The 23,901-nt window shown below is 43.7% G+C and overlaps 2 protein-coding genes across 11 annotated transcripts in view; one reads left to right on the forward strand and one right to left on the reverse strand.

Moving 5' to 3' along the window:
• Positions 1-21,244, forward strand: part of CENPJ (centromere protein J) — a 36,514-nt gene extending 15,270 nt beyond the window's left edge. For 2 of the 5 annotated variants that reach the window (XM_032496547.1, XM_032496546.1), the window contains exons 7-18: positions 93-1,716; positions 3,411-3,543; positions 6,639-6,804; positions 8,985-9,227; positions 10,889-10,973; positions 12,931-12,995; positions 13,246-13,362; positions 14,965-15,105; positions 15,184-15,268; positions 15,351-15,471; positions 17,240-17,403; positions 20,861-21,244. In XM_032496547.1, the coding sequence (XP_032352438.1) occupies positions 93-1,716; positions 3,411-3,543; positions 6,639-6,804; positions 8,985-9,227; positions 10,889-10,973; positions 12,931-12,995; positions 13,246-13,362; positions 14,965-15,105; positions 15,184-15,268; positions 15,351-15,471; positions 17,240-17,403; positions 20,861-21,042 (3,126 nt within the window). In that variant the 3' untranslated portion in view covers positions 21,043-21,244. Of the gene's footprint in view, positions 1-92; positions 1,717-3,410; positions 3,544-6,638; positions 6,805-8,984; positions 9,228-10,888; positions 10,974-12,930; positions 12,996-13,245; positions 13,363-14,964; positions 15,106-15,183; positions 15,269-15,350; positions 15,472-17,239; positions 17,617-19,516; positions 19,714-20,860 lie in introns of those variants that run through there. The other 3 variants (XR_004325828.1, XM_032496548.1, XM_032496549.1) reach the window with 3 other exon arrangements.
• Positions 19,205-23,901, reverse strand: part of RNF17 (ring finger protein 17) — a 91,930-nt gene continuing 87,233 nt past the window's right edge. For 5 of the 6 annotated variants that reach the window (XM_032496541.1, XM_032496542.1, XM_032496540.1 and 2 more), the window contains 4 exons: positions 23,241-23,376; positions 21,339-21,528; positions 19,852-19,951; positions 19,205-19,383 (listed from right to left, as the gene is read on the reverse strand). In XM_032496541.1, coding sequence (XP_032352432.1) covers positions 19,853-19,951; positions 21,339-21,528; positions 23,241-23,376 — 425 coding nt within the window. In that variant the 3' untranslated portion in view covers positions 19,205-19,383; position 19,852. Of the gene's footprint in view, positions 19,384-19,851; positions 19,952-21,338; positions 21,529-23,240; positions 23,377-23,901 lie in introns of those variants that run through there. The other variant, XR_004325826.1, reaches the window with a different exon arrangement.

The raw sequence follows: 23,901 nt of genomic DNA on the forward strand, positions 1-23,901 counted from the left end.
CTTTAGAGATTTCTTTGTAATTTGCTTTAATAATAACTTTGCAATTGCTTGGATATACCAGAATTAATCCAAATATTGTTCTTTTATTTTAGGAAGCAGAAGGATCCTTGCTCATCAAAGTAAAACCGAAACAGCCATTCTTAAAACGAGGAGAAGGTTTAGCTAGGTTTACTAATGCTAAATCTAAGATTCGGAAAGGGAGAGAAGGTGAACTAGTGACCACTCAGAGTGCTTCAGAGGATCCACCTGTATGTAAATTAGATAGACAGCAAATCCAGCGGAAAACTGCTCCTATAAACAAAGAACTGTGTGCAGAGAACCTTCCTGTTAAAAAGAGTAAAGCTGGAACCAAGAGTGGTTCTGTCACACTCCATCAGAAGCCAAAAGTGCTTAAGAGTAACAACAGGAAAAGTCTCTCTCCATCAGGACTGAAAATCCCAGCAGGGAAGAAGTGTGATGGGCACCCTAGGGACCAGATCAGTTTAGAAAAGAAAGTAGAATCTAATAATAAAGAAAATGTACCTGAACGTACAAAGCCTCGTGACATGAGCTGCAAAATCCGGAATAAGACACAAGATAAAGACAGACTTCCTCTTTCGACAGGGCTGGTCAGCTCCTTGGCTTCTAGGAGCCCGATGGGTGAGACCTTGAAAGAGTCAGAATCATCTCTTGACATTTCTCTTCAGAAAAAGTTAGAGACTTGGGAACGGGAAAAGGAAAAGGAAAATTTGGAATTAGATGAATTTTTGTTTTTAGAACAAGCTGCTGATGAAATATCATTTTCCAGTAATTCCTCATTTGTACTGAAGATCTTAGAGAGGGACCAGCAGATCTGCAGAGGTCACCGGCTGTCTTCGACACCTGTCAAAGCTGTGCAGCAAGAGAAGACAGCCCCACCAGATCCCACTGGTCAGGGTCACCAAAGTGAGGATCCAGACCGAGCTGAGTGTGAAGGTAAGGGTGGGTGTGAGGTGGCACCCGGGCAGCTCGGTTTTGTGTCCTCACCTGATGGAACGCGGGAGCGATCCCGCACTGTCGGTAGGCGAGCGTTCCAGATGAGCACCTGTGACAGTCAGACTGGGTGGAATGCAGGCGATGATGAGGGTGTTGTGAACAGTGATGGGAGCACTGACTCTGAGAAACAACTTGATGTCACTGTAAAACCAATACCGGAGGGTCAAGAAGGGAGTTTCAGCAGCAGAGAAGATAGTCCCCAAGTCTGTGATGATAAGGGACCTTTTCGGGACACCAGGACTCAAGAAGATAAAAGGAGAGACGTTGATTTAGATCTGTCTGATAAAGAGTACAGTAGTGATGAGTCTGTCATAATAGAAAGCTTGAGAAATAAAATTTCTGATTCCTCAAGAAGACACTCATCTGTGAGTAAAATTGACTTTGATGATGAAAGAACTTGGACCGACCTTGAAGAGAATTCATTTAAACATGATGTTATTCTTGGGAATGAAGCCATTTATGGGACTCCCCAGACAGCCTGCCCCAATAAGAGTGAAACGTGTGTCCTGGACAAAACGATGAAAAGGAAGGTTGCACTGGTCAAGAAGGGAGAAGACGTGGGCAGGTCCAGTAGGGGCACAAGCCCTCCTCCTGCTTCAGATCTGATGGTGAAGTTCTTCCCTTCTTTGAAACCAAAATCGAAATCGGATCCACGCTTGGGAAATGAACCCAGGTTAAACATAAGTCAAGACCAACCACATGGTAAGTCAGAGCATTGTGAAATATGTAATGCAATATTATAAGTTTAATGTTTTATCAGTGTGTTTTCAGAATGCTTATTAAAATCCTAACCTTGTTGCTCAGTGGAAGTCTAGTAGGTGATTTGTTCAGTTTTGATTTGTGAGTCTAAATAATGTAATAGTCAGTAGTATGAGAGATTTGAAACAGTTGTGATTTCAGATTTTTCAAGTTTTTGCCTTTGTCTTATTCTCAGGGTTTTAAAATTAATTCATTATAAAGTGAGATGACATTTAAGTTTCTTTTATAACCAGGGAATACCTGGTTTATGGTTTGGGTTACTGTAGAGTGAACCTCTGTGTGTGCATACTTTTTAAAATTAGCTTTTTTCCTACCTCATGCATTAATCTGCTAAATATGACTAAGAAAATGTACAGTAAGCTCCAGGTTTCCTTCTTTTTCCAGACCTGGGCTGCTAGTCCACTTCCTGGAGTCATCACCTTTTCCATTTCATTTGTGTCCAGTAAAAGACTCCATGCATATGTGTGAACATGTATATGATCCTCCTTTATACACAAGTGGAAACATGCCTTTTATATACTGTTCTGCGCCTTGCTTATAATACATTTTGAAGATTGTTCTAATACACATACATTTGTCTCGTTCTATTTAATGGCTGTATAGTTGATGTGATGTGACTTTTTAAACTTATATTGAAAAAGACTTTTCCATTATATCATGTTGTATTATAAACTCTGAATGTTTAGCAAAGCATAGGTGCTTTATAATATGTTATAACTTAAGCTATTACAAAAATACTCTGATTTTAAAAATAGTATTTTTTCCAGGGAGTTTGGAACCTTAAAAAGTATAGAAGCAAAAATGTTTATAGCTAAGCTATGCAAAGGTAACTGATTTCCATCTGGGGATATTTCTTTCCAGTCATTTTTCCTGTGTATTTTTAATGTGGTAGAGACATGCAACTTGCCTCATCCTGCTTGACCAGGTGTAATATCCTTTGGCTATATCATTAAAACCCTTTGTGTACTTTAAAAATGGTTGCAGAGAATTATATTAATGTAGCATAATTTTATTCATTTATTTGTTTAATATTGGACACTTAAATTATTTTTCACTATTAGAAATAACACTGCAATACATATCGTATACAAAAATAAATGATTTTATAAGTTTATTCTTTAATTAGGGTTTTAAAAATGGGTCAGAGGGTACATACATGTTGTTTACTCTTGTGACATAAATCAGAGCTTTTCTCCAAAAGGGTAGTTGAAAGACGAATGCGTTGGCTATTCTTTTAAATAGCAAATTTAATTCGGAAGAAGGTCATAATTAGTTGGGGGAAACTTTAACTTTGGTGTTGATTCGTGCTTTAGATCTCTTGTGAATACTTATGTTCTTAAGCTATTTATGTATATTGGTTTAAAAAATTTACTTGAATGATTTCTTTTTATATATAATGTTAATTTGTCATCAGATTGATACTCTTTTGAGGTAGAATAATTTGATTCTTTCTTAAATTTAGACTGTTTCATCTGGAAAGTTAGGCCATTAAAATTTTTTTCTCTTTGTTTTTGGAAGCATTGTTTCTAATGCACTTCAACAGTACAGGAGTTTACCAGGTTTTTGGCTCTTATAATAGCTAGCTATTGTTTTGCTGCTGAAAGCTTTTTGTGAAGTTCGGTATTTGTGGCTTATAGGTGACAGTGCTCGATCTCAAGTTTTGAGAGAGAAAGTTATTGAATTGGAAACAGAAATAGAAAAATTTAAAGCTGAGAACACATCTTTAGCTAAACTTCGCATTGGACGAGAAAATGCCTTGGAAAAACTCAGGTAAGTTTGCGTCTATAAATGGGGAAAAATGTACAGTGATTCAGCTTTATCTTTAAGATTATATCTAAACTATTTGAAACAATTCTTATTAATCTAGCAAAATAAATGAGAAGGATGTGAAAAATATACCACATAAGAATTTTTGATTAAATGACCCATTGTGGTCAAAGATGTGTTAGAAGAGGAATTCTCTTAGTGATGAGGTCCTAAGCTGAAATTTGAAAAGCAGTTTGGCGCTATGAATTCAGGTGCTCCCTTGACAGTGTTAGCTTCCCAGGGTGCTTGTAACAATACATGCACACTGGGAGGCCTGAAACGGCAGGAATGTATTTTCTTACAGTGCTGGAAGTCTGAGGTCCAGGTGTCAGCTGAGCCGTGCTTTCTCCCTGTCTAATAGTGGTTTCTGGAAATCCTTGGCATCCCTTGGCTTGCAGCTGGACATTTGGGTTGTTTTACCTTTGGTTACTATGAATAATGCTGCTGTTAACATTGCTGTACAAATATCTGTTCAATTTCTGCTTTTAATTCTTCTGGGTATTTACCCAGGGGTGAAATTGCTTGATCATAATGGTAATTCTATATTTAATTTTTTGAGAACCCACCATACTGTTTTCCACTGTACCAGTTTACATCACGTTAATTGATTCGCATGTGTTGAACCGCTTTGCATCCCAGGGATGAATCCCACCTGGTTATGGTGTTTAGTGCTTTTAATACACTGTTGAACTTGGTTTCCTTGTATTTTTTTGAGAATTTTTACGTCTGTGTTCATCAGGGATACTAGCCTGTAGTTTTCTTGTGTCTTTGTCAGAGTGGTAACTAGGCTCACAGGGAGAGTTTGGAAGTATTCCTTCTTTTTGTGAGAGGGTGGAGGGAAGAGTTTAAGGAGAGTTGGTATTAATTCTTCTTTGAATTTTTGGTGGAATTTACCTGTGAAGCCGTCTGGTCCTGGGCTTTTCTCTTTTGGGAGATTTTTGATGACTGATTCAGTCTCCTTGTTTGTTATTGGACCATTCAGGCTTTCTGTTTCGCTCAGGTTCAGTTTTGGTAGGTTGTATGTTTCTAGGAATTCATCCCTTTCTTCTGGATTATCAGGTGCTTTGGAATGTGACTGTTCATACGTGTTCCTTTTTATTTCTGAGGCATCTCTTGTCTTTCATTTATGATTTTATTTATTTGAGTCTTCTCTCTCTTTTCAGTCGTGAGGGTTTGTTGATTTTTTTTCACTTCCTGAGACTCCTGTAATGTGTGTAATGATTCATTTGATAGTGTCCCATAAGTCCTGTAGGCTTCCTTCAGTCTTTTTCATTCTTTTTCCTTTTTCCCTCTGATGGGTAACTTCACATCACCCGTCTTCAAGGTCACAGATTCTTTCTTCTTGAGTCTGTTGTTGAAGCTCCCTTGTTTCATTCCTTTGTATTCTTCAGCTCCAGAATTTCTGTTTGGTTCTTTCTTTCTTTCTTTCTTTTTTTTTTAAATGATTTCTGTCTCTTTGTTGAACTTCTTTGTTTCTTGTATTTTTCTGAGTTTGTTGAGTTGTTTATCTGGGCTCTCTTGTAGCTTTCTGAGCTTCCTTAAAACAATTATTTTGAATTTTTTGTCAGGCTGTCAGGTGGTTTGTAGATCCCTATTTCTTTGGGGTTGGTTACTGGAGCTTTATTAGTACCCTTTGGTGGTGTCATGTTTGCCTAATTCGTTATGATCCGTGCAGTCTTGCATTTGAAGGAGCAAACACCTCTTCCCGTCTTTAAGACTGGTTTCGGCAAGTGAAGACCTTACGCAGATCCCTGGACTAGTGATGGGTCTGCCTCCAGGATCGTGGTCCAGTGGGGTCCACAGTGGGGCTCACAGTTGCTAGGCTTGTTACGGGGTTTGCAGGCAGCTGTTCCTGCCAGATCCCCTGTAGGACAGGACTGCTCCTTGGACCATGGTCAGGCAGGCTAGAGCTAGGTCAAGGGACTGTTTCCTGGTCTGTTGTTGAGTCTGTAGACAGGGGGTCTGTTTTCAGGGGTGAGGGTGGGTGTGGCTCCTGTGGGCCCCTAGGCAGGTGGGATTGCCTCGGTCATAGGGCTGTGTCAGGATCTGTGGTTGGGACTGAGGTGTGTGGGTCTGTTACTAGGGGCGTGGATGGCCATGGCTCCCTCCTCCTGGGTCCTTGGCAGGGGGCTGTTTTCAGTCTGCAGTCAGGAGCACATGTGGTGAGCCTGCCTTTTCAGAGTGGCTGCCCTTGATCTCGGGCTTCACCAGGGCTTCTCAGCTTCCTGCCTGGACCCTAGGGCTCCCACAGAAGCACTTTCGTGTGTGGAGGACTGCCGCGTTGTTGTTTGTGTGGGAGGGTGTGAGCCAGGGACCACTCACTGCACAGCCTTGCTGGTGCCCTCGCCCGGTGCTCTTTGCACAGCATCCGAGTGAACCTGGCTTATGCCAGCTCCTCTGATCAGCATTCTCCAAAACTAATGCCAGAGTCCTCACAGTGGTCTGTAAGACCCTAATTAGCACCCCCCTTGAAGTTTTCTCCTGCTGGTCTGTCTCTTGCTTACTCTGTTTTAGCCACGCTGGCCTCGTGGCTCTTCTTTGAACACGTCAGACGTAGCCCTGCTTCAGGGCTTTTGCACTTGGTGTTCCCTCTGCCTGAACTGTCTTGTCTAGGTATCTTCACAGCTGTTCTCTCACTTCCCTCCGGTTTTACTTCAAACGCTGTCTCAGCAGCATGACTCCATCCATAATTTCCTCCTTCTACCGTCATATTTCCTAACTTCCTTGATTATTCTCCTTGACATTTCCAGTGATCCATAGATTTTTCTTGTTTTTTGTCATCTTTTGCTCCCACTGGAACGTAAGCAGCTTTATAGGAGTAAGAATGTGTATTTTTTCGACTGGTTTCTCCAGTGCTTGACTGATAGTAGGTAACTCAGTGACTGCCTGTTGAGAAATGCTTTACTGAGGTAACTGACTCTTGTTTCAGTCCTGTGGATCGAAGATGGAAAACTAGCTCCTCAACTGCAGGCTGTCACTCGTGCCCCATTTTGGTACCACAGGTGGATTATGACATTGAGATACTCTCCGTAGATGATAACATGGTTTGGTCATTTTAGGAAAGAAATTGCTGACTTTGAACAACAGAGAGCAAAAGAATTGGCTCGAATAGAGGAATTTAAAAAGGAGGAAATGAGGAAGTTACAAAAGGAGCGCAAAGTTTTTGAAAAGTATTCTACAGTCGCAAGAACTTTCCCAGATAAAAAGGAACGGGAGGAGATACAGGTATGTCAGTCCTTCACGTTGTACTCATGTAAGTTAGTAAAGATGACAGTCTTGTAAGAATCTTAGAATTATTTGATGTGTCAAAGAGAAATTGGGTATCAATTTATTAATCATCCATTGAGTCAACAAATAATCTGAGACATCCGGAATATCTTTTGTAGTCTGACTTTTAAAGAGTAAAGTGTGTAAGTTCTTACTAAAGGCATCCTCAAAAAAGACTGTGGTAATGACATGGATTAATTAACAAGCCAAGAGTTGGAAATTCAGGAGTTGGAACTGTGTTAATTTGTTTCCCCCACTATACATCAAGTTCTGCTAGTTCTGTTTATAATAATTTAAGGCTCGGACGCCTCCTCTCTGTGCTGTCTTTTTGGAGCACCTGCCGGATCTGTGTTCCCGTGTCCGCATCAGTGGACTCACCGGCTGCCTGGCTTCTGGTCCCACCCTTGTCCCGTGCGTGGTTTCTGTCCCCGTGTCTGGGCCCTGCTCTATCTCCAGTTGCGGCCTGTAGTCCCCCGGATCTACTTTCCTCTTCCCTCCCCTGGCATCGCCAGCTGGCTGGCCTCTCTCTTTTCCTCCTGGTGTGTTTGCTGGCACTGCTGGGGGTGCCCCTCCCTGGACGACCGGCTCTCCACCTCCTCTGGCTGGTCACTGAGGCCACCTTACCTTCCCCGTTCACGCCTCCTGCCCAGCAGCTCGGCGTCCCTCCTCCCAGCTCTGCCCCATCACCTTCTGGCGTAGTCCCACCGTGGTCTTCATTTTGTTCTTTGTTCAAGGACACACAACAGTGCCTGATAGACAGCTGACGCCTTGTAAACGTTGCTTTTGAATTCTTGTTAACTTTGTTGAGGAATAGTTGCAATATATAATTGTATATATTTGCAGTACACAGTGTGATTATTTGATACACGTATACATTATGGAATAATTACTAAGACCAAGATAATGAACGCATCCATCACCGTACGCGGTGAACTGTGTGTCTGTGTGTGTGTGCGCTTGTGGTGAGAATGCTTAAGGTCCACTCGCAACTTTCAAATGTATGATTCTTTGTAAATACAGCCGCCCTGCTGCACAGGCTCCGCAGAACTTGCTCTCACAACTGGAAGTTTGTCTCTCTCTCCCTAGCCCCTTCTCTGTTTCTGTGAAATCAGCCTTTTCACTCTCGGTTCTACATGTTAGTGATATGATACAGTATTGGTCTGTCTCTGGCTTTTTGCCTTTGAATTCTTAACTCATCTAGACTTGTATGTTACTGTTCTCGTAGTAAGAAGCTTATTTCCCTGCATGATGATAATGCCTGCCAGTTAGAAAGTACTCCACAGTTTTACAAACGGGGAGGCAGATGTTCAGGGACCTTGTAACGACCTTGTTTCAGATGCTTTCAAGGCACAGAACTGGGGTCTGAGCCTCGATCTCACCCACATCCAGAGTCTGTGCCCTGTGATCCTGGCCTCTCCCTCCGTTGCCTGTGCTGTGCGGTTGACTGTTGTGCAGCTCTGGAGGGAACGGGTGGGTGTTGGGTCTTGTGCGGGGCCCCTGCTGCCTTCGGTCTCACGGCTCAGTGGGTTCTGGTGGGGGAGTGCTGTCTTGCTTCTGTCTGAACTTCCCCAGCTCTCGGTCACGCCCCATACCTTGCACCTGGCTGCATGCAGAGGCCGACTTCTGTTTGTAGGGTTGCCAGAGGCTTCCAGACACTTCCAGGAGTTCCCTCACTTACGTTGTGCAGTCCATCGGGAGCAGCTCGTCTCTTAGACCTGGCTCTTCTCTTGAGTCCAGATAGACCCGTTCAGGCCAGGAGTTCTGACCTGCAGTCTTGTACTCTCCTCACCTCTGCTCTTCCTGTGTTAGCGTGGATCCCTCTTGGTGTGCTCTCCACCAGACAACCCCATTTCCCTTTCCTCCTGTTTCAGTTGGTGTCACAGTTCAGACCTTTATCCCTCGTGGCAGTGTCCCTGCACTGACTCCGGAGTGGCGTCTGCCCCTCCTCCTCCTGATTTCTGGCGTTAATTTTGTTGATACGAGGTGAGGCTCAAACCTGAATCCTGTTCCTTTTCCTGAGAAACCCAGTGTTACTGAGATGTGATCGGCTCAGCGATTCTTTCTGAGTGATGTGTCTTGTCTCTTCTGTTGCATTGTTCTAATTCCAGTAATGGGTTTTGTTTTTTTTTTTTTGAGAGGCTTTGAAGCAGCAGATAGCGTATTTACAGGAAGACTTGAAAAGAAAGGAAGCAAAATGGTCCAGTGCGCATGGCCGTCTTAGAAGCCAGATAGACGTGCTGCTCAGAGAGAACACAGACCTCCGGGAGGAAATCAAAGTGATGGAGAGATTCCGCCTGGACGCCTGGAAGAGAGCAGAGGCTGCTGAGAGCAGCACCGGGATGGGCCAGGGTGGGGCTGCCGCACAGAGGGAGGGGGCCACGGTAGGTTTTGTTCGGGTGGGAGGTGCTGGGATTGAGAGGTCAGGGCCATGGACAGATGTTGAGAGTGCACGCGGGGCGGGCGGGGTGAGGGGGCCGTTGTACAGTGAGGGCGGTTCCTGCCGCATGAGGCAGGGGTGGGGGTGGTCTGGGTGCGGCAGTGCAAATGCACCCCGGACGGGGTGTGCGTTGTGTGCGTCTTACCTCCAGTAGGTATCTCTTTGTGTGCGTTGCTGTACAGAGTTTTCACATTCACTTCTGTAATTCTTCCAGCGTGTTCCAGCACCATAGGCAGGTAATCTCAGCTTTAAAGCAGGCCAAGTGAAGTTTTTGCAGTTTTTTTAGGGGGTGTCTGATCCTTTTGAATCAGGTGCCAGTTTTTTTGTTCATCTGTGTTCACAACTGTGACGTACCAGACGCTGCTTCGAGGCAAGGCAGGCCACACAGTCAAGGGAACAGACGTCCTTGTCCCCTGGGGGAAGGTGGGAAGATGGTGTGTGCTGTTGGGCAGGAGCTGAGGAGCGTCGTCACGGGGTCACGGGTTGGGAAGCCCTGCTGAGAAAGCCACACTGGAACAGTGGCCCGAGGAGGGCGCGGAGCCGGGATGAGACCTGGGTGGAGCAGAGTGGGCAGGGGCCTGAGGCTGGTGCAGCTGGAGCAGAGCCCTGGGGAGATGGGGTGGGTGGGGGTGCAGCTCTCCTGCAGCCTTAGTACGTCCCTGTCAGCGTTGGCTTCTTCCCCCCGAGGGAGACAGGAGCCCCTGGAGGGCTGTGTGTGTGGGGTGTCCCCTCTTCCTGTCAGGCAGCCCGTCTCTGCTGTGGATTTAGGGTAGACTGAGCAGGGAGTGTGGGCACGGTCAGGAGCACACTTGGGTGGGGGCTGTGGCAGTCATTCAGGCCCATTTCAGACCCAAGTGATGGTGGTGGAGACTGGGGGGTAGGCGGGTTTAGCGATGGCCTGGGCTGGGGTGTGGAGGCAGGAGAGGGTCAAGAATGGCTTCCATGTTGAGTTTTGTGTTTCTGGCTTAATGGCCATTTATTATGAGTTTCCCCAGGAGGAGAGCGTGTTTCTCTGGGTGTGGGAGCTCAGGTTTGGACAAGGCGAGCTTGAAACGCCTTCCAGATGTCAAGTGGAGCTGTGTCTGTATCAGGGAAGGTCAGGGTCGTGCAGGCCGCCCACAGGGACAGGGACAGGGACACGGACTGGAGGCTCAGCGGGCAGGGCTGGTTCGGGGGTGGGGGACACCTACCTGACTGCTAAGCCTGGGGAGCGAGAAGCTTCTGTCTGCAGTGGGGACAGTGTGAGCAGTCTTCTCCGAGTAGAGCGGGGCGCTGAGGGTCGCCCACAGGAAGGCTGAGGTCGGGGGTTTGCAGGTGGTGAACGTGGGTTCCTCCCTCTCCTGGCCACCCTGGCACGGTCACAGAGACCTGTTGGATTTGCGTTGTTCCTTGTGCCTTCAGTTGAAGAATGAACGTATTTCTGAAGGTGATGTGTGCGTCATTTGTTCACGGATAACAGCTTGTTCACTCGGCCTTAGTGATGAAAGGAAGCAGCAGAAACACATGCTTAGGACCTTCCTGTCGCAAGCCCAGTTCTCCGCTCGCTCACGGAGCGCATATGTAGACTGACATTGATTTTATGTTCAAAATTTTCTCATACTATAGAATCCATCAGTTCGACCTCAGAAGAGTCAGATTTCTTCAGGAACCCAGGTAGAAAGGCACAAAAAAAATTATTTGCCAACACAAGGTAAGAAGTTGCATGATCTTTTTATAAAACATTTCAGGAATTTAAAGCATAGAAAATTTGTACCCCAACTTAAGAGGTGGAACCGAAGCCCCTGTGCCCTGCTCCCAGTTAGTCCCACCATGACAGCACTGCCTTTCTTGTTTTTCATTCTACTACATTGTATCCAGAAATCAGTTTGGGGTGTTGTTTCATCCTCATCCCTTGCAATTTGCCTTTTTCTCTCAGTATTTTAAGACGTACCCTCATTGATATGTGTGCATCTGGGTTGTTGATTTTAGTAGCTATACAGATTCCATATGTGTTTGCCAGTTTTCTTGTTGACGGACATTCAGGTTTTCCCGCAGTTCGTCACGGGGTAAGTGGGGTGCAGGACAGACCTGGGGCACGTGTCAGGTCTGTGTGATTTTAGGAGGCTTTCCCATTGCTGAGCAGCTTGACCAGTTCCCTCCTTGCTGTCAGCAGAATATGCTCTCTGTGCTCGTCAGCACTCGGTCTGCTCAGACTTTAAACTTACGGCCAGTCAGATGGGTGTGAGGTGGTGGGTCAGTGTAATTTTAATATGCATTTCCCTGATTACTGGTGCGGTAACGTGACTGAGCTTCTTTTCATATTTAGTGGACATTCAGTTTTCCTTTTTTGTGAATTCCCTGTTTGTTTCTTTTGCCCATTTAAAACTATGTGTGTTTTCCCTTACTGAAATTAATTATTCTGCCTGCTTTGTCATTCATAAGCACTGCCAGTATCAATCTGTATTTAGCCTTTTGGTTTGTGATTTTACATACATGCTCTTCCTTTTAATATTAAATTTTCACCTTTTTTTTTTTTTTTAATGGTTTTTGCTTTTTCATGCTTTTAACAAATCCTTCTCAGTCATTAGGTCACAAATACACTGTTTTTTTCCTATGAACTTTTGTTTTCAAAGCTGGGTGTTTAATCTACCTGGAAGTTTTAGAAATTATTTTTGTGAATACAATTTAGGAGAGTGGCTATAACGTGGTTTGACAGTTACGAAGGACATACTTGGATTAGCACTGCCTAGATGGAGAAGCATGTTCCCAGTGGCCCCCCTCCCTTCATCCTCCCTCGCCTCCCGTCGGTCCCTGAACGGCCCTTCTGATGTGCTTGTTTTCTCAATCAGTTCAGCTGCTGACACTTGGCCTCCTGGGGCCTGTGGACAGGGATGTGACCCAGTGCCCTTGAAAGCCTGCTTTCTCCCTGGACACCACATGAGCCTCCTCTGGTGCCCACCAGCCCCCCGACAGGGTGTCTGCCTCTCTTCTTCTCTAGTCTCTTCCTCTGCAGTAGCCAGCATCCAGTCTGGTTTTAGGATTTAAATCAGATCCTGGCACTACCTTGAAGCCCTTCTATCTGGAAGTGGTTGTAATATCCATTGGCAGATAGGAAGGAAATGTTAGAACCTCTGTGTGTTTTTAACTTCACCTCCATGTGGTGGTGGTGGTGGCATGCTTTTTATACCGTATGTTACTGATACAGTGTATGAGTGGTGTGTTGGTCATGATCCTAAAAGTCTATACCACAGCCAGTAGGCCTAGATTTTAATTAAATACCTGGTCACTTGTTTCAAATCGAATTCTGTGTGTATTCTTGGATGCTTCTGTTATCTTTGCCCCGTATCTAACCCTGATGGAAGCCCTATTGGCCGTCCCCAGAATACTCTGGGGTCCGTCTGTTAGGTTAGTTGAACAGCTGTCTCTTCCTCCACATGGTGAACTCTTTCTTGGTCATCCAGGACTTAAGTATTTGAATAAATATTGGATTTATATAATGAAGAATGTCTAGGAATTAGGAAAGAAAAATACCAAGGCTTCCTTAAATAATGGGTGAAGGACAGTTCACAGAAGAGTGTGAACTAAAGAAATGTTTGGCCATAATATTAAGTCAGTTTAAAACTTTCAATTAAATAATAAAACTAAACCTGACAATTACATTCTCACAGGCAGTCCATCTCGAAGGTCGAAGTCTGTGCCTCCGCATGATTTAGGCAGTTCGGATCAAGAACAAGTAAACCTTTTTATATTTTTATATATTCAACAAATTACTCAGGCTTAAAGTTGACTGGTTAACTGGCTTACGTTTCTAAATCATCTATACAGGAAGCTTTTTACTGAACGGAGTTTTCTGTGTGACACCAAGCACTAGTTGTAGAACCCTGTAATGGTGGAATCTGGCTTTTGGATGAAAGTGAAGTTTTAGCTGCTTGAAATGTATTACATGTCCTGTCGGACAGACCTAGCGCCTCTTGTCCTTACAGACGGCCTCCCCCAGGGAACCCGCTGAGCCAGTGAGCTTTCCAGATCCTGACTGTAAAGAGGATGAGAAAGAGGAGAAGGAAGAAATTCAGGGAGCAATCAGCCATCCTGATGGAAAGGTTAAGCGTTTTTTTTTTTAAACCAGTGAATACTGTAAGAAATAAACATGGGTTAAAATGGACTTGAAACACTTACATTGTAAAATAATTGACCTTTAGGGCTGTTGAGGGGGCTTAGGAGCAGGGGGCCTGGGTGCACGACCTCAGCTCGACTCTCTGGGCTCCTCTGAAAATGTTCAACATACAGCATCATTTAGTTGCCATGTCTGAGTTTGGAGATGCAGCTAGAGAAGGAATACAGTCCTGTTTAAGCTGCTGCTTCTTACTCCAAACACAGCTAAAGACCCTTCTGTAAACCTTGGTACTTTTTGCCCCCTTGGTACTTCCCAGAGCCTCGGTTCTCGGCCTTACCTTTCTGCAGCCTCCTTAAGGTTTTCCTGGATCAGGTGCCTTGCTCTGTGCCCCAGCCTGACGGCTTTATTCCTGTGCTCAGGAAAGGTTTTGAGTGGGAAAACGGCCTGGCTGGTGCTGTGGTGAGAATGAACGATGAGGGTCTTTTGCTAGAGAGGTGGTGGGGTTTCCCACAGCTTGTAGAACACGTGCCTTTCCAAGTGCTCTGATTGACTTGAGGAGCAATTACGAGGCCGAAGTCCACTGCTGGTCTTGAATGAGAGATGGACAAAGGCCAGCAGTCAGGAGGAGGTGGTTAGACTTTTCCTGTACAAAGGGTAACAGACTGTTGATGAGGAAAGGTTTTCTTTTCCAGAAGAATTCCAGCTGATGAACGGAAAAGGGACGAGGAAATCGAGAATCAGCAGGTTGCAGCCTCTGATGAAATAAAAGGCCGGCCAGCAGCCGCCAGTGACCCTGAGCCCTTAGGTGAAGGCTGTCGGGTCTGACGATGCGACCCAGTCCCTGTGAGGTCGCGAGGCGGCCGTGTGCTTGCTGTGCTTCTGAGCCTGCGGCCGTCGGAGCCGCCTTGTCAGGAGGGCACAGCTGGGGTTAGTCAGGCCTCAAGAGTCAGCTGCTGGGTTTTGTTTTTGCTTTTTTTTTTTTAAGGAAAAACAGGGGATATGAGAACATGTTAAATGACCCCATCGTGGGAAAGCAACTAGCCAAATCCAGAATGTGGGAAATTTTACAGGTTCAGTGACCTAGTTTCTTCAACAGTTGGCATTAAAAAGGGGGAAAGGAGGGGACTGTTAAAAACTGAGATAAGAGAGAGACATCAGCCACGTGCTGTGTGTGGACTTTGTTGATTGAAGTCAACTGTCAGGCCTTTTTTGTGTCTGTGGAAAACAGTACAGATGGTTATGATGTGATGAGGGAATTGGTTTGTTAGGAGTGATGACGGTTTGGTTCTGTTAAAAATCCTTCCATCAGAGACACCTGTTGATGTGTTTACAGGGGAAGTGATGTCTGCAGCTTGCTTTAAAAAAAACCCACAGAAAGTCTGTCTTGGGGGACGGGTGACGTAAGAGTGGTGAAGTGTTGACAGGTGAAGTTGGCTGTTACGGAGTTTATTAACTTTTCTCTTGAGAAATGTTTCAATTTTTATTATGAAAAATTTGAAGGCAGGCAATTAAGAGAATATGGATATTTCTGTCATGTGGTCCCAGGAGGAAATCTTACATTTGATGATCTTGGTTTTCTTTTGTGTAGATAGAAAAGGTTTATAAGAATGGGTGCCATGTTATATTGTTTCCAAATGGAACTCGAAAAGAAGTGAGTGCGGACGGCAAGACTGTCACCGTCACTTTCTTCAATGGTGATGTCAAGCAGGTCACGCCAGATGAGAGAGTGGTAGGTGTCCACAGCGTGGCTTCTCCGTGGCCCGCGGTGGCTCTGGAGAAGTGGCAGCGCTGCTGTGTGTCTTTGCAGGTCTACTTCTATGCAGCTGCCCGGACCACGCACACCACTTACCCAGAAGGCCTGGAAGTCTTGCATTTCTCCAGTGGGCAGATAGGTAAAGACTTGCTCTGCCTTCTCATTATTAAATTCTTATCTTCTTTTAAAAATAAAAGTTATAGTAACCCCTTTTTATACAGAAAAACATTTCCCAGATGGAAGAAAAGAAATTACGTTTCCTGACCAGACTGTGAAAACCTTGTTTGCTGATGGACAAGAAGAAAGCATTTTCCCAGATGGTACAGTTGTCAGAGTGCAACGGTATGATACTTGCTGAGTTTGTTTTGGATTTTCCAGTTTTCAGCTTTTATAACCAGCCAAAATTTTAACATCTTAAAACATTAAGTCATTTAAAATTTCAGTGAGTTCAAATTTGAGAGCAGGTGAGACGGGTTTTCAGTCTCCTGGAGGTTAGGACTAGTTAGAGGTGGACTCTAATGTCCAGTAAGTCTTGAGCCGAGAGACCTAAAGGGAGTCCAGACAGTGCTTCATGGAAAGAGAATGGGCAGTATTTGTCCAGAAATAACTTTGGTGAGATTTGTAAACAGACACAAAAAAGGAAAGCTGCCCTGTCAGTTTCTAAGAATAACCAAACAGTGGCAGAAGCGACTTTCTCAATCCACAAAAAGAACATCTTATAGGCACTATTTTAATTAAAATCCTGGTGAAGATTTGTCAAATTCATTTTTTCAGTTTTCACCCGCCTCTCCTGGAGTGTATTAAGTGCCCATGAACTTGAATTCTGTGATATAAACCTTGGGGAAAAAAGGGTTAAAACACTACTTCAAATAATGTAGGAACTTCCTACGGCCCTGATAGTGTTTCCCTTTCCATAGTGTGACGCTTTACCTGGTGCTCAACTAAAATAAAATTTGAGGAAAATCTTATGTGGACACCATACTTTGAGTGACTTCAAAAACTTTTAAAAAAATTCTTACTCTTTTGATTGAAATTTTCTGTAATAAAAACAAAATAATATGAAAAGTTTCCTGTATCCCTCTGTGCATCTTCAGGTATTAACTCATGGCCACACATTAGTTCATTCAGAAGTATTTTTCAGTTGAGGTATAATCAACAATAACATTGGTTTCCAGTGAACAAAGATTCAGTATTTGTATATATTGCAAAATGATCACCACACAGTTAGAGACACACTTTTTTTCTTGTGATGAGAACTTCTAAGATTTATTCTCTTAGCAACTTTCAAGTATGCAGTTCACTCAGGATTATTCTGGGGTTTTTCACTCAAGCAGTGGTTCTCAAACTTCAGGGTGCGTCGGAAGCCCCTGGAGGGGCTGCTGACGCAGGTAGCTGGGCCCCACCCAGATGACTAGTGTTTCTCCTGAGTTCTCAGGGGATGCTGACACCCCGTGAACATATGGCTTGGCCCTCCAACACTTGCAGGTGGCACAAAGCCATTATGTTTATGTAAAATTTGAGAAGTAACCAAAATAGGAAAAAACCCACTGTGTGGAGAAGTTGATTCCCAGTCTTTACCCCTGGCTTTTGCTCCTGGCGGCACATAGCACCTGTATCTAGGGGCTCAGTGAACGTCCCCCACAGGCATCAAACAGTCACCTTGGTGTTAACTCTTCATGTTCTGCCTCTGTGTCCACTACCTCGGAGCAGGCCGAGTCAGCCCGGGCCTTCCGAGGAGCACCGCTCCTTAGCCTGACGGAGAGCAGGCGCTCAGATGGCTTGTAACTTAGTGGGAAGAGTAAAGTCAAACTGAAAGCCTTATTTTAATACAATGTCCCCTCCCCCCTTTTAAAGGCAAAGCGTGTGCAGAGTTGAAGAAATTTAAGCATTTTGTGGTGAAAACAAATTTATTAAACTTTTGGGGGCACGTGTTAAGTGCTGTTCTTATCTATCTTTGGAACCGTCCGCCTGCTGCAGAAACAGGAGAGAATCTGCAGAGCTGTTGTGCAGGGAAAAGGACCAAGGGACGCTCTGGAGGGACTAGCCGCCAGGGTTTCCTGTTGTGTATGTCATATTTTTAAAGGCAGTAAATTCTACTTTACATTTACAGAGATGGCAGCAAGATCATAGAGTTTAATAATGGCCAAAGAGAGCTACATACGGCTCAGTTCAAGAGACGGGAATATCCAGACGGCACTGTTAAGACTGTGTATACAAATGGTCACCAGGAAACAAAATACACGTCTGGTCGAGTCAGAGTTAAAGACAAGGATGGTAATGTTCTAATGGACACAAAATTGTAATGATCTTGTGTGTAACTAATCATGACATAACACTAACTTGATTTTCTTGTTAAAAGATGTGCATTTCTTGTGGAGCCTGTGCTTTAATTTATATATGCTGTGTGTGTGTACATACATAAATGGAAACAACTGTTTGGATTGTAAAATAAAACTTGATGCTTTTTATAATCTCTGAAATGCACAGGGACAGCTTTCATTTTTAATTCCTTACTTTATCTTCCTATGGTTATAACCTGTCTAGACTTTAAAAATAGGAAGTGGGTGCTTTCACTGGTTGGAGATGGTTATAAAAACCTAGAGGTACAAGAAATACAGCATCACATAGACTTCCCACCAGCATATCACCATGTCAAGGTCTTGCTCAGAAAGCTGACTGAAGGACTAACAACTTCTCCAGTCAAAATACTACTACGTTCAATTAGTACCAAAATTAAAGCATTTTATCTGCCACAGAGGTTATAGAATGGGAAGTTAAAACAATGAGTGAATAAATAAGTCAAACAGTAAAACAGATGGAGGAGCTCTTTCTGCTAGTACAGATCTCAGTGAGGGGACAGTGGGTGTAACGGGTGGTGATCTAACTGGCAGGGGCGTGAAAAGCAACCAGCAGTGTTAACTGACAGCCCACAGGTGCCTTCACGTTACAGCCCTAAGGTTGGACTGACAGAAGCAGGACGTCCTAGAAGGAGGGGTAGGTCACCTACAAGTAAATTTACATGATCAAGTTTGGTCTAGTCACTTAGTGCAATTTGACAGTCGTGTTGGCAATAAGTCAGTTTAAAAAGTACTTGCATTAATTAATTTCATGTGATTTAAAAACTAAGAAAGTTTTAAACTTTTCAAAGAAAAATAAGGAATTATATATTAACCTCAGGATAGAGAAAGATTTTTAAATAAGACACAGCACAAACCTTAAGTGGTTGATGAGTGAAAAGCTTGTTTGTCCAAAGATAACAGAAAAGAGAACTTTTAAGCCACAGACTCTGAAAAGGTATGTAAATCTGAGAAAGGGTTAATAGCCAGACCACAGAAAGAACACCTCCTAGTCAAGATAGATAATTACAAAGAACTCGGTAGAAAAATGGACAAAGGCTGTGAGTAAGTGATAAACAAGTGACTAAACCAGTGAGTGCATGTTACAGCAGTGAGACACCTGTACTGGTGTCACAAGCCGGCAAATAATGGCCTGGCCACGCCACGTGTTGGCAAGGAACTTGGACTACTGACGTGGGGTTAGTTGGTAAAACCACTTTTTGGAAAGCTATTACCTCATGACTTAGTACATTCCACTAGTAAGTACATTTACCAGAACACCCCTCACAGGTACGTGAGGGGTCCTACAGTAGTATATTTGTAGTTGAGAAGTAACTGGTAACAACCTAAATATCTAATAACAGAATAAGTTATGTGCACAAATGGATATAAGAATGAAAGTGAATAAAACAGCTGTGCACACCAATGTGGGTAAACAGCAGAAATGAAGGGAAACTGATCGTGATACTGCACACACTTGAACATGCACAGAGCAGTGCTGTGTCCTGTATGCGAGTGCCTTATGTATGCATGTGAAGTTACAAAGACCCACGGGAGAATGACAAACACCAGAGCCACAGCGCTCACATCTGCGGCAGGAAGAGAATGACTGGGGGAGGGCGGTGCAGGGGCTGCAAGCGCTGACCCCATCTTATTTCTTAAGCCGAATATACATTAGTTATAGAACAGATTAAATGTTTAATGTGCCTAAAATCTTCCATTTAAAAACTATAGTAAAATAAGTATTTGAAAGCAAGTATTTATTAACTTTTTTCAAACAGTTCCTAACAGTTCAATATGTTAGGAAAAAAAAAAAAGAGCCAGCACTATTGCAGAACAAAGCAAAACAGACCTGAAATGGTCTACAGAAAACAGAAAACTTTCTTCTGGGCTGCTGTGGACGCTCTGCACTGTGTGCCTGAAAAACAAAATGTGTTATTTCACATCTTTGCTTAATGTTCAAATCTAGTTACTGAATCATGTTACATTTATGTGAATGGATAAACAAAGAGGAGCTGTTTACCCAAGTACTTTAATAACGCTGTTGACAGGACACGACTGTGCACCAGTGTGTACGTGCCCCCACAGCCATGCCCTTAAAGTGAGTGACGGAAGTGCCCACAGTCTGCTCCTCTCCTCATGCCTAAGCGCCCGGGACTAGAACAGGCAGCACAGCCAGTGCAGCGCTCTTACAGCCGTGGACCCTCGGAGGCTGCTGGGGCGCCACAGGTAAGAAGGGCCCCTGAAGGAGAAACCTCAGAGGGATTCTTGCTGAGCTCTGTTGTCGCTGCCTGGACACCTCTGGCCTTTCTGGGCAGCTGAGTGTGACTCTGCAGCTGTGAGCCCGATGCCGGCTGCAGGGAGAGCAGGAGGTCATGGCACTTACGTCACTCATCTCGGTCTGCGAGCCCCATCTCCACTAGTGACATGTGGACCGGATACTGTTCATCCTCATATAACGTCACTGTCTGTTCTGGTGCCTGAGCCTGAAATTAAAAGGCGGTTGTCAAGGAAACACCGTAATGTCTTCGTGGCCTGTTCTGTCCTACAGCCGACAAGAGGGAAAGGTTTACGGTCTATACTCGGTACTCTGAAAAGGTGTTTGTGATGGTTTCCTGCTAAACCATTCTTTCCATCTTCTGCTTCATTTAAAATGCAGCTCCTCCCCAGAGTTTTTCTAGGTCAGCCTTAACACTGCCATCCCACCCCTGTTAAAATTCATTTACGTTCTACACAGGAAGCGTCACAGCTTTATGCATAAACTGACCACATTTCGAGTGTTGCTCACAGAGGTGGACACACATGTAGTAACACTTCCTGCCCTGCTGGCATTTCCACTGGCTTCTTGAGAGCACCACTGCACACGCAGGAGCATGGCACGTGCGCTGGTTTTCATAAAGCACTTTCTAGTAACAGCACTGCTTCGTTAAGGGCTCATCCTTAATGTACCAGGAATGTACTGGAAATCCCTAAACCCCGGGTCCCAAATCAGGGGGGCAGGGTTGAAACAGCAGTGGTGAGGACAGGCGGACTGAGAGCTTGAATGAAGATCTGAGGGGACGTCAGCCGACTTCAGGAGGCAGACCTAGGCATTCTAGATTTTCCAACACGTAATTAGAAGTCAAAAGTACAGACTTTCGGGGGTGGGTGTGTGTAGAATTCTCCAATTTTAAAATAGCCGTGCACTGAATCAAACGGTGCAGGCCAGACGTGACTGGGCCTCTAAGTTAGAAAGAATATACTAAACATGACCTGGATTTTCTTATTTGAGCCTTTTGATACAGTTTCTACTGCATTAAACAATTCAAAATGAGTACAATTATGAGATGAGTACAGTTCAAACCTCTATGATTTTGACAGAATCCCCATTCTGGTCTCTCCTGCTCATCTTTTAGGATGCGGCTCAAACATCACTTCCTGTGCTACTGACTCAGGAAGCACCGAAGTGCCTACAATGCAGCCCAACACCACATCCTGGCCTCTCCAGACGGAAATCATCATTCCTGTTTCCTGCACCGCAGCCCCAAAGACACCTGTAGCTTCTGTACGGCACTCACTTCATTCTTCCTTATCTTAGTGGTTTACAAACTTCCCTCACGGACTTGCACATTCTTTGATTACAGGATACTCATTTGATCATTTATCCTGGTCACTGCCATCACTGATACCTTAAATCATTGCAGGGCTAATAAAAAGTTTGTTAAATATAAACCAAGACATCATTTGAACAAGACTTAAAAAATAAATCCTACAGTATTTACAACATTATAAGCTTTAAAGCATTTTTGCATAGATAAAAAGCACTTTGGAAATTTAATAGGGATCCTTGAAATAGCTTTGAGGGTGTTTTGGCTGATTGCGACAGGTATTTACCACGGAAGAAGCGTACAGCTGTTTTCCTTGAAGGCAGTCTATCATGGCCCACAGGGCTTCCATGCTCCACCTGGGACAGTATGGAATCCTTGTCTTTCCTTCATCTCTTAGGGGAGGTCTGAACCCTGCCAAGAGGACCTTTATGGCTCGGGCTGGATACTGCAGCAGGTGAAGAGGAATTTGACGCAGTCTGTCACAAAAGAAATTCTTACATTAAAAAATTTAAAGAATGTCACAATTAGGGGAAAAGTTTATGATGTTGGATTTGATACCAATTTCTTGGATATGACACCAAAAACAGGCAACAAAAGAAAAAACTTGATTACATCAAAATCAAAAACTGCAAAGGACACAAAAGAGTTAAAAGGTAACCTAGAAAGAGAGAAAATTTACAATAAAAAAAGACATCCAAAGAAGAGATATATAAGCACTTGAAAGGAGGGTCAACACCACTGATCAGGGAAATGCAACTCAAGACCACAGCGTGGCACCACTTCACAGCCATCAGGATGGCCACTATTAAGAACCAAAATAACAGGTGTGGTGAGGATATGCAGAGACACTAACCCTAGACACGTGGTGGGAATGTCAAGTGCTGTGGGAAACAGTTCGCTGGTTCCTCCAAACACTACAACTAGAGGGAGCACGCGATCCAGCACTTCTGAGTACACTGAAAGGGTCTTGAAGAGGTATTTGCACCTCTGTGTTCAAAGCATTATTCACAAGAGCCAAGTACCTACCGATGGGTGTGTGGGTAAGTAAAATACAGCATGTATGTATGATGGAGAATTATTCAGCTTTAAAAAGGAAGGAAATTCTAACACATGCTCTAACGTGGATGAACCTTGTCACGCTAAATAAGCCAGGTACAAAAGGACGTGCTCGTATGAGGCACCTGTGGTGGCTGCTGGGCTGGATGGAGGGGGAAGGGAATCGTTTAATGAGGAAAGAGTTTCAGTTTTGCAAAATGAAGAGAGTTCTGGAGACTGGCTGCACTAACAATGTGAGTACAGTTAACACTAAACTATACATTCAAAAGTGGGCAAGACTGTAGATTTTATGATTCATGTATTTTACCACAATTTAAAAAAATACTATAGACAATAACAACAAAACCCAGAAAATAAGTGTTGGCAAGAAGTGGAGGAAACAAACTCCGTTTGTTGCTGGTGGGAGCGTAAACAGCACAGCTGTTACGGAAAAGTTTGGCAGTTCCTCAAAAAATTGAACCCAGAACTACCATGTATGATCCAGCAATTCCACTTCCAGGTATACGCCCCAAACCGTGGAAAGCAGGGACTCACACATCAGTGGTCACAGCAGCACTATGCACAGCCCAAGTGGCCACCAGATGAGGAAACAGAAGTGGAGGACACATACAGTGGCCTATTGGTCATGAAAGTAATGAAATTCTATACATGTTACAACTGGATGAACTCAACATTATTCAAAGTAAAATAAGCCAGACAGAAAAGGACAAATATCGTGTAATTAGACTCCTATGAAGAACCTAAAAGCAACAGATTCACAGAGAGCAGAACAGAGGTTACCAGGAGCTGGGGGACAGAAAATGGAGCATTACTGTTTATGGGCACAGAGTTTCTATTTGGGATTATGAACAAGTCCTGAAAATGGACAGCAGCAATGGCTGCACAAAACTCTGAATATACTTAATGGCAACTGACTGCACTTAAATGGCCAACATGGTAAATTTTACATTATGTATATATTACCACAATAAAAAAACAACTTATAGATTAAAAAAAAATCCCAGTATATATGCAACTTTAAAGTAGATCTTTTTCTTATAAAAGAAGCAAAATCTTTTCAGTAATTATTTTTAAAAAAATACTAAGAATCCTAATTCAACTAGGTTTACTTTTTTTGTTGTTGTTTTTTAACCTGTTTATTGTCAGCTTTTCAGTTGATCCATAATCAACAAATTGTACCAGGACAGCTAGAGGATTAAACTCCTTAATGGAAACAATCTTTGCTCTGTACCATAAGCCATCATCATATTCTGCAAGGCAAGGCATTTCTGAAAAGACAAAAAGGAGAAAAATTACATTGCCTTTTTAAAAAAATTTTTTTTAAAATACAGTAAAGTACAAAGAAAATATAATCACCATATAACCATTATTCAGAATTAAACACTCAACAGTCAGCCATGCTGGCTTGTGGTCTCTTTGCTGTTTATAGTTTATAAACCTTGTTTCTCCTAATTCCTAAGCAAGGAATTTTGGAGAAGGCATGTCTCCTGTTCTCAGGGTCCCTGGTTCCTCCACTGCCCACGACTCAGGCCCTCCTGCCTCGGCTCCCACTTTCCACCCCCTCCCCCGTGTCTCTCATTTGTCTTCTGCAAAGGACAGTAAGATGGTTTCTCTTATTCCTACTTATAATTTTGACCTCCTCCAATCCATTCTCTACAAAACCACCAAGCTGAAACTTCAGCTCCATTGAGCTCTTATTTAAGTCTTCAGTGGGATCTTAACTGTTTGCAGTATTCAGTCCTTAGACTGCAATTTACAGGGTTCTTCACAGTCTACTCCCAACCCACCTGACC

This window comes from Camelus ferus, chromosome 14 (genome assembly GCF_009834535.1).
Source record: "Camelus ferus isolate YT-003-E chromosome 14, BCGSAC_Cfer_1.0, whole genome shotgun sequence".
Lineage (NCBI taxonomy): Eukaryota > Metazoa > Chordata > Mammalia > Artiodactyla > Camelidae > Camelus > Camelus ferus.